Source organism: Sinocyclocheilus rhinocerous, unplaced genomic scaffold (assembly GCF_001515625.1).
Source record: "Sinocyclocheilus rhinocerous isolate Xijiao unplaced genomic scaffold, SAMN03320098_v1.1 scaffold1007, whole genome shotgun sequence".
NCBI classification, from domain to species: domain Eukaryota; kingdom Metazoa; phylum Chordata; class Actinopteri; order Cypriniformes; family Cyprinidae; genus Sinocyclocheilus; species Sinocyclocheilus rhinocerous.
In genome coordinates this window covers 538,023-550,079 of record NW_015631056.1, presented here as the reverse complement: position 1 = coordinate 550,079, position 12,057 = coordinate 538,023, and the positions used below count along the sequence as shown (strand labels likewise).

Below are 12,057 nucleotides of genomic sequence, written 5' to 3'. Positions count from 1 at the left end.
TTACAACACCTGATCACCAAGATTATTTCTTTTATTACCAGGACCACATCACTGCAGATTGATGGTGCACACTTTGGTCACCCACAACTATAATTCCAACAGTGATGTCCTTGATGAATTCCTGCTCAGAACCTGTGTGCTTTAATAAAAACAAAGGGAAGCATTAAAATGTGCCTTACATTCTTAAAGCTTACAGACTCCAATAAATATGTGTACTCATAAAGTAAATAAATTTACTTGCACCTTTGTCCAAGCTCTACAATGTGTCAGTCATTCCCATTATGTCTGAATAGCACTTTGATGGATACAACTGCAAAAGGACTTGCTGCAGTATATGGCTGCGGTCCATCCACAAGATCCTTGAATTCTGTGCTGATCTTGAGTCTTTCCAAAATATCATAATAAAAATACAGAAAAATATGAAAAATACAGAAACACGTTAAAACAACACTGTAAAATAATAAAAATAAATATATAAATATATCTTTACAGAGAAAGTCAAATGTCATGACAAGTTTACGTTTCAATTTCCAAAGCCCTATACTTTACAATCCAAATGAGGCTTTTAAATTACAAAACACATGAAATTAGAACAAAAAAGAGCAAATTTAACATTTATTGCAGGGCTGTTTATACAATATATAAACTATTATTACTGTTATTCAAAAACCTATACAGTTTTTAACGTATGTCTAATGCAATATACTTCTGACAGCATATTCACAGCATTACAATGGGTTCCGGTGAGGCACTTCAATAACTACTTCAGAGAACTGAAAGAAGAGTTTGTACCTTCAGAACTTCATCTGAAGCAAAGTTATGTCAGCAATATCAAATGTACGCGCTTTAAACTAACTCTGAGGGAGGTGACTGACAGCTCTCCTGTCCTCATGTCGAGAGTTATTGAGAGTAAATGCAGAGGCATCGTGTGCGCTGTGTGAACATGATGTTACTGTAGTTCTAGACTAAATGTCAACATGCATTTACTCATCTCACTCACACAAAAACAGATTCAGTATTCCTCAAAATGAATAAAAACCATCAAATGCAAACTCAGGACATGACACAAACATGTTAAATAATAACACAAATATCTTTTATGTATTTAAATCAATTTTATTAACCAGTATCTTTGCTGCTGACCTTCGATGATCAACCACACTAATAAGCAAAAATAACATATAAAAATAACATTTGTGTTTCTTTTTTTTTGTTTGTTTCTGAAGAGAGAAAAATGAGGCCAAGGCAGATGAGAAATTCCGGTGAGGCACTTCAATAACTACTTCAGAGAACTGAAAGAAGAGTTTGTACCTTCAGAACTTCATCTGAAGCAAAGTTATGTCAGCAATATCAAATGTACGCGCTTTAAACTAACTCTGAGGGAGGTGACTGACAGCTCTCCTGTCCTCATGTCGAGAGTTATTGAGAGTAAATGCAGAGGCATCGTGTGCGCTGTGTGAACATGATGTTACTGTAGTTCTAGACTAAATGTCAACATGCATTTACTCATCTCACTCACACAAAAACAGATTCAGTATTCCTCAAAATGAATAAAAACCATCAAATGCAAACTCAGGACATGACACAAACATGTTAAATAATAACACAAATATCTTTTATGTATTTAAATCAATTTTATTAACCAGTATCTTTGCTGCTGACCTTCGATGATCAACCACACTAATAAGCAAAAATAACATATAAAAATAACATTTGTGTTTCTTTTTTTTTGTTTGTTTCTGAAGAGAGAAAAATGAGGCCAAGGCAGATGAGAAAAAGTAATGCAAAAGTAACGTAACGCATTACTTTCCATAAAAAGTATCGTACCGTAATTAGTTACTTTTTAAAGAAGTAACGCAATATTGTAATTCATTACTTTTAAAAGTAACTTTCCCCACACTGCATTAAAGGGACAGTTCCATTAGTTTTTTCCCCCCTAATGTATCTGATGGATGTCTTTTAGGGATTATAAGACGCTGTCAAGTTTAAAGAAGTTACGCTCCGTCTCGCACTGTTTGAATGGTCTCTAATGCAGCACTGGGCTCAAATAATACATACCAAAATGTATTTTTTGTTCTCTAGATAATTTCAGCTCAGTACCGCATGGGAGAATATTATAATATTTTTGTGGAAAATACTGTTGAACCGCGTGCATTTTTCGAGGCTTCATAGGGCCGCAAAATTTCCACTGGCATACATATAACTAGAAAATACGATGCTTTAAACAATACTTGTACTCTTCTTGGACAACATAGGTAATTTTACACATATTAAACCAATAAATACACATATTTACTTGCCAAATTTGTGAACTGAGAAAATTTCCAAATTTTGTGAAGAAGCTTACCAAGATGGCTGACGAACATCTTCTGTCTGCAATGGTCTTCATGAGTTCTCGCGATAAGTGATGTTGAGAATGTGATATTGTTATTGAATTGATTCAACAGATTTTTTAAGTTGAAGGGGCAAATACTCTAGTTCAGTCAACTTACAAACTAGTTGAGACAGTGAAAACTTAAAATGTTGTGTCAAAGTCTGTCCCCCTTGTTTCTGTTAGTCAGTTAGGGTTAGACAGTCCATAGGAACTAAAATAAATATATAATATATAAAATAAATATAAAATAAATATTCCTCCATGGAGGCCGTTCATGAACTAACTGTTTGCCTTGTCACAGCCATGGAGGCCGCTCATGAACTCATTGTCTGTCCTGTTACGGCCATGGAGGCCGCTCATGAACTCACTGTCTGCCTTGTCACAGCCATGGAGGCTGCTCATGAACTCACTGTCTGTCCTGTCACGGCCATGGAGGCCGTTCATGAACTCACTGTATGCCTTGTCACAGCCAAGGAGGCCATTCAAGAACTCTTTGCTCTTGCTCTGTCACAGTCAAGTAGTCTATCCATGTCACTGCTCCACCCTGCCTGCTCCGCCATGGCTCCCCACTCTGCTGGCTCCTCTGGATCTGACCTGGGGGCCTCCTGCTCCATTGATCCACAATCTGCCTCTGATCCATGGCCCAGGACCTCCAGTGCTTCACTGTCCTCTGTGGCTCCACAGCCTAGTTCTGCCATTGCCCCATGATCCTGGTCCACCACTGCTCCTAGCTCCAGGCCCGCCTTTGCTCCACGCTCCAGGTCCTGTTCCACTTCACGGGCCTACCCCTCCGTCCGGCCCCCTGGACTACTTCTGCTCCACCACCCTCCTGGACTTTTGTTGTTTTGGGTGGTTTAGGCGTCTGGAGCCGCCTTTTTGAGGGGGGGGGGTTGTTTCTTGTTCTTGTTTTCATGTCTTTTATTTTGTAATTTCATTCATGATGTTAGTGTCATGCTTCCCATGCCCTCATGTATTTCTGCCTTGTGCATGTGTCATGTTGTGATTGGTTGTTCAAGTCATGTGTCTTGTTCCTCATTGGTTATTGTCCTGTCACATGGTTCTCAGTTCTGTTTGCTCATTGGTTGATTCTTGTCATGTGACCCTTAGTGTTTGCTATAAGTAGCCCTCTTGTTGCCATTGTCTCTTGTGGTGTACTGATGTTGTAACCTGCTGTTGGTGAGTTGTGTTTCTGTTCATGGCCAAGTCCGTTCATGCCATGCAAAGTCAAGTTTGCTTCAAGTCAAGTCTTCGTTTGTATGTTTGGATTTTGGATTTCACATTGTTAATAAACTGCACTTGGGTTCATCTCAGCTTGCCGTTCAGTGGACTAATTGTTACACCCCATAAAACCAGACCTGGTTTACAAAGTAGCATAATGCAAATGGGGTTTTGTGTAGTTAATTTATTTAAATTGTTCTAGGGTTATCTAAATTGTTCTTGTATTGGTGATATGTTTTAATATAGACTATTAATATAGACTGCTATTGTTTTGGTGAATGTCTGTTTCTCAGATTATAAAAAGTGTGCCCCCCCACGAAAATGAAATGCTCCCTCCCCTCACCCAATTCTATATGTTGTGGAGGTGGCTGGCTTCATGTGTTTGCCTGGGAGTCCTCAGCGAAAGCCTTACACTCTAAGCATGCTCTAGCGAGTAAACCGGGTGCCTGTCCATGCCGGTGTTGTACCCAATTCTGATCCCCTGCCAGATTATTACCCCCCTAGTATTGGTAGATTTAGGAGTAGGTGTGGGCGAGGGGTTAGGATTAGGCAATCATGTAGCGACTTCAACGAGGGGGGTAATAATTTGGCAGAAGGATGAAATTGGGCACAACACCGGTAACCGGATGCTGCTTTATCAAGTCCTTTGCAGGAATTGTGTTTGGTGTACGCAACCCGCAAAGTCCTAAGCACAGACTCGCCGAATGAAGCTTCACAAAGAAACTTCACTTGCCCATCGGTATTGAACTCACCTTTCCGTTCTAAAGTTACAGACACTCAGAATTCAGAAACAGAATTCCACTAATACATGAGACTGTAGGCACAATTTTTTTTAGAACACGTGTCATTGTGACGTCACTGAGACTGGCTGTGTGTATTTGACCGTTTAGGCGTGCCACTTTAGGGAGTAGCGAAAGGAAACTTCCTGAACTAATCATTGATGGTATCAAACTATTCTCCCCTCACTGTAATAATAAAAATATTAGATTAATGTTTCAGTCTAAATATAAAATCTCTCTTAGTGTAATGAGCCTGAGTCATTTGTTCATTGATTCCATTCTGTCCTCTTGTGTTTATTCTCTCTGTGCATGTGCATGTTTGTGTCCTTGTGATAATTTGCTGGAGGCTGCAATTGGTTCTTCTCCTCACCTGATCCAGATATAAGGACCCCCCAAACACTCAACCTCTGCCATTGTGTGACTTTGTTGCTCATTGCCTTTGCTGTTTTGCTGTCTTCGTTTGTTTAAGTCTTAGAGTGTCTTACCAGAGAGATTGTGAGTGTGATTTCAACCTGTGATATTTCTTTTTAACTTGACCCACGCCTGATTGACTACGATTTTGGATTCTGATTTTGAACTGTTAGCTATCGTCTTGTATATATCTTTTGTAAATACATTTTTGGCAAGTTAAGGGATGTTTTGAACATCTTTTCACACTGTTTTTGGCTTAGGGAGTCAGGTAAGTTTAAACTGTATTTAGTTTTCTTTAAGTTTGGTTTAGGAAGTGTAGAAGGTTAAAAAAAAAAAAATGTTTGTTATTTTGGCCTTGTCTGCCCCTTATGCTAAACCCTTATTTGTAAATAAAGCCCTTGTTATTCAGCATCTCTCTGGTACTGAGACTCTCTTCCTTTTCCTGTTACGGCTGACCTCTAGCAGTTGTAACACCTAGAGGGACATTTTTTGGAATGGACAGATATCTGATATTAATTGGAAAGAGACTTGGTTAAATCCATATAAATTTTGTATTTTGAACAAAGTTGAAGATGTACACTTTAAAATACTAAAAACAAAATTTACCCATGTAATGTATCTTTATCAAAATTTATGAACAATGACAACAACTGCACTTCTTGTGCTATACATGAGGAAGATTTGGATAATTTGTTTCATACCTGTTAAATATTTGGTCTGACATTAGTTCTTTTTTATTTGCCCCAAGAAATGTTAATTATATGCTGTCTCAAAAAGATGTTATATGCTCCTACATACACAGAAGCAAAATGTTTGACTATGTTGTGAATTTCTATATTCGTTGAGAAAATCTTTAATGTTAGTAAATAACAAAATAATGATACATTGTTAAATTTTATGGAGAAATTCTTTGCACAGTAATGCCCTCGCAATACATTACCAAGTATTTTGGTTCTTGAATCTGTCTTTAGGAAAAAGTAAGAAAATTAGTTGATTGTTGTAAAATTTTGGCTTTGTTTTTTGTTTTCTGTTTTATTTGTTTATCTTTTTCTGTAGACTTTCTGGTTTATTTTTGTCGCATAACAGAAGACAAAGGCTATGCGTTTCCATGTTCCGCTCGGAGCGCGAGCACAGAAAGCATCCTGTCAATAGCAGATTTAGTTCTCTTTCGTGGCTTATTGCACTTTAATTATTAATAATTTAAAACTGTCCCACCCACTGAAAGCTGCGCTGATTATCATACACAAATACGACATATTTATAGGACATTAAAAAATCTGTGCAGCAAAAGTATGTGGTAAAATGTCTCTTAGCACAGCAGAGCACCAGTTCAGTAAAAGGATATGTTTCAGGCAGTCATACTTTTTACATACTGTTAAATTTTTGCTGCTCTTCTAATAATCTTTCTTTTCGTCATTACTGTAAACAAGCTATTGCTGCTTGAATCTGAGTGAAGGAGTTTGCAGCTGATTGCTGTCGAGACACGTGATATATTATTATTGTAAATTTTTCATTAACTTCTGTACAGCAGAGGAGTTGTAATTGGTTGTTTTTATGCAGAAAACTAGTGATGTCTAATTTTTTATTGATAATTTCTTTGTAAAGGTGAGAGACCAGGCGAGCCACATGATTTCTGTCAAAGATCCAGGTGTGGAATGATGTGTTGTCGGATTCAGTGACCCTACTATATATGTAAAGCTGTTCGCAACAGACCAAAATCCTTTCTAGGATAGATAAAATACAGAAGGTTAGACATCACTAGCAATAAATTAGCTAACATTAAAACCATTTTGTGTGAAATGAAGGGGGGGGTAACGGATTTTGGCAACTTCTAATGTTGATGGATTCTGGGATCCTGCTGTATAGCTAATGCTGTTCACATCAGGCAAAAATGCTTTCTATGATATAAAACACAGAATATTGGTAACATTAAAGCCATTATGTGTGAAATAGAGAGAGGTAACGGAGGTAACCTCTAAAGCTGCCTTGTCAGATTCGGTGACCCTGCTGTATATCCGCAGCTGTTCACATCAGGCAAAAATGCTGTCTAGGATATAAAATATAGGAGAAAAGACAACAGCAGAGTGAATTTAAATAACATTACAGCCAATGTGTATTAAATAAAGGTGGGGGTGGGGGTGACAGATTTCAGTAACTTATTATGTGCGATTTAGTGACCCTGCTGTACTGTACTGTATATCTATCTGTAGCTGTTCACATCAGACAAAGTGCTTTAGGCTATACAGGAGGTTAGACATCACCAGAAAGAATCCGGGTAACATTAAAGTCAGTGGTTCTCAAACCTGTCCTGGAGTACCCCCAGCCCTGCACATTTTGTATGTCTCCCTCATCTATCACACCTGATTCAACTCATCAGCTCATTAGTGGAGACTGCAAGACCTGAAGTGGGTGTGTCAGATATAGGGAGACATACAAAATGTGCAGTGCTGGGGGTACTTCATGGAGAGGTTTGAGAACCACTGCACTTTGTGATAAGTGATTTCGGTAACCTCTAATACTGTGTTGTCAGATTTGGTGACCCAGCTGTATATCTGAAGCTTTTCACAAGACCAAAATCAACAGAAATAATTTGGCAATTGTATGCAATAGAGGGGAGTAAAAGTTTTCGGTAACGTATTATGACGTGTTATCAGATTCAGTGACCCTGCTGTAAAAGGCAAAATGCTTTCTAAAATATACAATTCAGGAGGTTAGACAGCACTAGAGTGAATTTGGGTCATATTAAAGCCATTGTGTGTAAAACAGAGGGTGTAAAACAGATTTTGGTAACTTCTAATGCAGTTTTTTTTTCTTTCTTGGATTTGGTGACCCTGCTGTATGTGTGAAGATGTTCACATTAGAGGATAATGCTTTCTAGGATATAAAACATGGGAGGTTAGACATCACCAGAAAGAATTTAGGTAACATTAAAGCCATTAAAAGTTTTCGGTAACGTATTATGACGTGTTATCAGATTCAGTGACCCTGCTGTATATCTGGAGCTATTCACATCAGGCAAAATGCTTTCTAAAATATACAATTCAGGAGGTTAGACAGCACTAGAGTGAATTTGGGTAATATTAAAGCCATTGTGTGTGAAAGGGAGGGGGTAACAGATTTCGGTAACCTCTAAGATGTGTTGTCAGATTCAGTGACCCTGCTGTATATCTGAAGCTGTTCACAACAGGCAATATACAGTAGGTTAGACATCAGCAGAGTGATTCTGGGTAACATTAAAGCCATTATGTGTGAAATATGGGGGAATATGGATATTGTTCACTCATTATGGTGTCTTCTATGCTGTGTTGTCAGATTCGGTGCTATATATCTGCTGTATACCCTGCTTAAAGCCTACTATAAAAAAATACAGGAGATTAGACATCAACAGAATGAATTTGGGTAAAATTAATGCCATTCTGTGTAAAAGAAAGGGGAGTAATGGATTTTGGTTCACAGACAGTCTGCATAAAATGTAAGAAATATATATATTAGTTCAAGAGCTAAAATTCCCGTTTTCCTGTTTCTAAACATTACACAGTTTACAAAGAGTACACTGTAAAGCTAATAGTAAAGTAAATGGGATGTCAGCAAAGAAAGTTGAGTGATGTCAAATATGCTATAGAACTGAGGCATTGTTAACAGACCGTGTACAAGCATTGTCACGTTGATTCCTGTTTCTCTCTGTTCCAGAGGGATGCAAAAGCTCAATGGCTGTTTGAGCAGGTCTGTCAGCATCTAAACCTGCTGGAGAAAGACTATTTTGGCATCAGATTTGTGGACCCAGACAAGCAACGGGTGAGTTCCTAGTATAGATATATTATGAGTTGTTAGTAGTGTACAACACTTGTGGATTATTCAGCTGACAAAGCATTGAAAATATATATATATTTTTAAATCCTGTCAACTACTTTGAAAAAGTAGACTTTCAGACAATACAATCAACTGATCAGACTGTATATTCATCACAGCCTGTTCCCTGTCACATCAGTTTAATTATGGTATCTAGCCCGCTAAGTTTCATGCTAATACATATTCTAGCTCTGACCTAATTAACCATTCCTGATGAATGTATCAATGTTAATGTTTGTGCATGAGCTTGAAGCAGGACACCCAATGATCACATGCATATTCAGATGAAGAGCTGCAAAGTGTGACGCAATAGATATGTAATGTGGTGAACAGTCATCAGTTGACAAGTTCTGGTCATAACAATGTGTTAAACTAGAATCTCTATCTGCATTATAGACATAATTTCTTTTTGATTCTGTTGTTTCAGCATTGGCTGGAGTTTAGCAAGGCAATTACCAAACAAATGAGATGTAAGTCAGATTGTATGTGGAAAGTCCCAGCTTCATCCTTCTTATACATGCTGTGAAAAGAATAATCTTTGCATTCATATCCCTCATTGACATCCCTCGTAAATGTCAAAAGGTTATATTGACTGCTTAATTATATCTACGTGAATGTTTTATGTCCTAGCCCAGCCACCCTACACTATGTGTTTGCGTGTTAAATTCTATCCTCCAGACCCTGCAACTCTTAAAGAAGAGATCACTAGGTACGGCTCATTACGTAGTCTATTTTTGTTCAAAATGTATATATTTAGTTGAGCAATATATAGTAAGAAAGAACTATATGGAATTATATTACACAAGTTACAGAGACTTGTACAATTCTCTGATGTACGTATGATCAGCACAGTGACAGTTTAATACGTCCTCTGTGTTGTTTTCAGATACCTGGTCTTCCTACAGATTAAAAGAGATTTGTATCACGGCCGACTCCTGTGCAAAAGTTCAGATGCTGCTACGTTGGCCGCATTTATTCTGCAGGGTAACAGCAAATCACAGTCACAGCAGCCATTTTTTTAAGTATTTGTTGAATTATGGCTTTGATGTATATGAATGTCGTTACTGTAAGACAAGATGGCACTGGTTTTGTTTCATTCTCCCTCATATTATTTTAGCTGAGATTGGAGATTATGACCCGGGGAAGCATCCGGAAGGTTACAGCTCTAAGTTTCAGTTTTTTCCCAAGCATTCTGAGCGCCTGGAGCGCCGCATTGCTGAGATCCACAAATCCGAGCTGACGTAAGCTTACATTCAATTGGCCTGTCACATGCAGTATGTCACTCTTTTTAAAGGGACGCTGGGTTTTTAATGGAGAGATTAAATGTAATTCATGAAATTTATCTCCCAGAACAAATGCAGCAAATTAACAAGTCTGTTCATTTCCTACAGAGGCCAGAGTCCTGAGACAGCTGAGCTGAATTTCTTAAGGAAAGCTCAGACTCTTGAAACATATGGGGTTGATCCACACCCAAGCAAGGTCAGTAGCAAAACTTATCAGCTGCCCATATCCAGGAAATAATTTCAAAGTACAACAGAAGTTTCCTAACTGAAAGTAGTCTGTTAATGTTTACATTCATAAAGAAGTGAAAACATACAGTAATGTTTTTTTGTTTTTTTTAATCATAGGATGTGTCTGGCAATGCAGCATTTCTCTCATTTACCCCATTTGGCTTTGTGGTACTACAGGGAAACAGGAGGATTCATTTCCTCAAATGGTGAGAGAGGGGAAATTAATCTCTCATATCATTTTCATTTGCTTAGCAGTCAAGATCCAATGACTGTGTGTTTATGAATAACTATAACAGTGTTTTGTCATATTGTACAGGAATGAGGTGACCAAACTGAAGTTTGAAGGAAAGACATTTCATATATATGCAACTCATCAAGAGGTAGGTGAAATCAAGGCAGCCCCATGTAATGCAGAAGAACAAATAGTCAAAAGTAAATAACACTTACTGACCCCCTGTGACCTTTACTAAGGATCAGAAGATCATCTTGACTTACTTTACTCCAACACCTGAGGCCTGCAAGCATCTATGGAAGTGTGGGGTGGAAAACCAAGCTTTCTACCAGTAAGTTCACATGACCTTCTTGACATATCAGGCTGAAATTAAGCTCAAACACGGACATAAACTTCTTACATATGTGCATTAGACAAGACCAGTGGTTCTCAGCCAGTTGCATAAACAAATCCACTGTTAAGACTGTCTTAAGAACTAGTTTGGCCAACTATCAATTAACCAAGTGGTAATCAGTCTTACTTTATGGATTTAAAATAGAACAATCTAATTTTCTTTTTCTTTTTTCTTTTTGTAACTGACTTTTGTAACTGGCTTCAACAAACTTACAAAGCGGGCTACAGTGTTACTTAAAGTTCAGTATATTAAAGGGGTCATATGATGCTGCTAAAAAGAACATTATTTTGTGTATTTGGTGTAATGAAATGTGTTTATGCGGTTTAAGGTTCAAAAAACACATTATTGTCCACATACTGTACATTATTATGATAGCACAAATAAAAAATAACGACAGGCCTTCGAATTAAATAAATTGTTTTTTAGTTTTTCAGGTAGGTCTAACAGTAGGGTTAAGATATTTAACTTTTTTTTTTTTTACCAATTATCCAAATAATGTTTAGTCCTAGAAAGCTATTGTTATCAGAACACGTGAGCATAACATAGCGGTTAGCAGATCAATGAATGAGAGGGCAGCGTTACCAGAGTTGCCCATATACCACACCATGTTACAACACAGTAGGGCTATTGCAGACAGAAACAATACTGTACTACATCGATGTTTCCTGTCAGCTTGATTTTTGAGTGGACTTTGCTGTTCCGATTCGCATGAACGGTATGAGTGGAGCTGAGCGGAGCGCACACGCATAGAGCGGGATAATACGCAGAGCGTCACTCCACGTGAAAGTGAAACCTGAGCGGTGAACTAATTTTCGGCAGCCGAAACTTCGGTGCATCTCTAATTATTGGCGACATCAGAAATGGATATTATATAATAGATGCTTTTTTGAACATTTTTTACACGGCACCCCTGCTCTCGACAGATGGCACCCCGGATGGGAAACACTTTTAATTACCATTATAACTAGCTATCTCACATATTTTTGCTCACTCAGTGTTTTTTTTTTTTTACAGTGGGGTAATTTTGGTGCAGTAGCACGAGATAGCTTTGAATTTAATAAAAAAGGACAAGTAAGCAGTCAGTAATAGAAGAACAAATAAAGAAATTAATAATGATAGCACAAATAAAAAATAACGACAGGCCTTCGAATTAAATAAATTGCTTTTTAGTTTTTCAGGTAGGTCTAACAGTAGGGTTAAGATATTTAACTTTCTTTATTTTTTTTAACCAATTATCCAAATAATGTTTAGTCCTAGAAAGCTATTATTATCAGAACACATGAGCATAA

General features: G+C 37.7%; 1 protein-coding gene across 1 annotated transcript in view; it reads left to right on the top strand.

The window, feature by feature from the left end:
- The window catches only part of LOC107741413 (FERM domain-containing protein 5-like), a 27,157-nt gene that overhangs the window by 8,791 nt on the left and 6,309 nt on the right, over positions 1 to 12,057 (top strand). Inside the window, exons 2-10 of the mRNA XM_016554135.1 lie at positions 8,473 to 8,577; positions 9,059 to 9,101; positions 9,262 to 9,340; positions 9,518 to 9,615; positions 9,749 to 9,872; positions 10,023 to 10,110; positions 10,260 to 10,348; positions 10,459 to 10,522; positions 10,614 to 10,705. Of these exons, the coding sequence (XP_016409621.1) occupies positions 8,473 to 8,577; positions 9,059 to 9,101; positions 9,262 to 9,340; positions 9,518 to 9,615; positions 9,749 to 9,872; positions 10,023 to 10,110; positions 10,260 to 10,348; positions 10,459 to 10,522; positions 10,614 to 10,705 (782 nt within the window). The remainder of the gene's footprint in view (positions 1 to 8,472; positions 8,578 to 9,058; positions 9,102 to 9,261; positions 9,341 to 9,517; positions 9,616 to 9,748; positions 9,873 to 10,022; positions 10,111 to 10,259; positions 10,349 to 10,458; positions 10,523 to 10,613; positions 10,706 to 12,057) is intronic.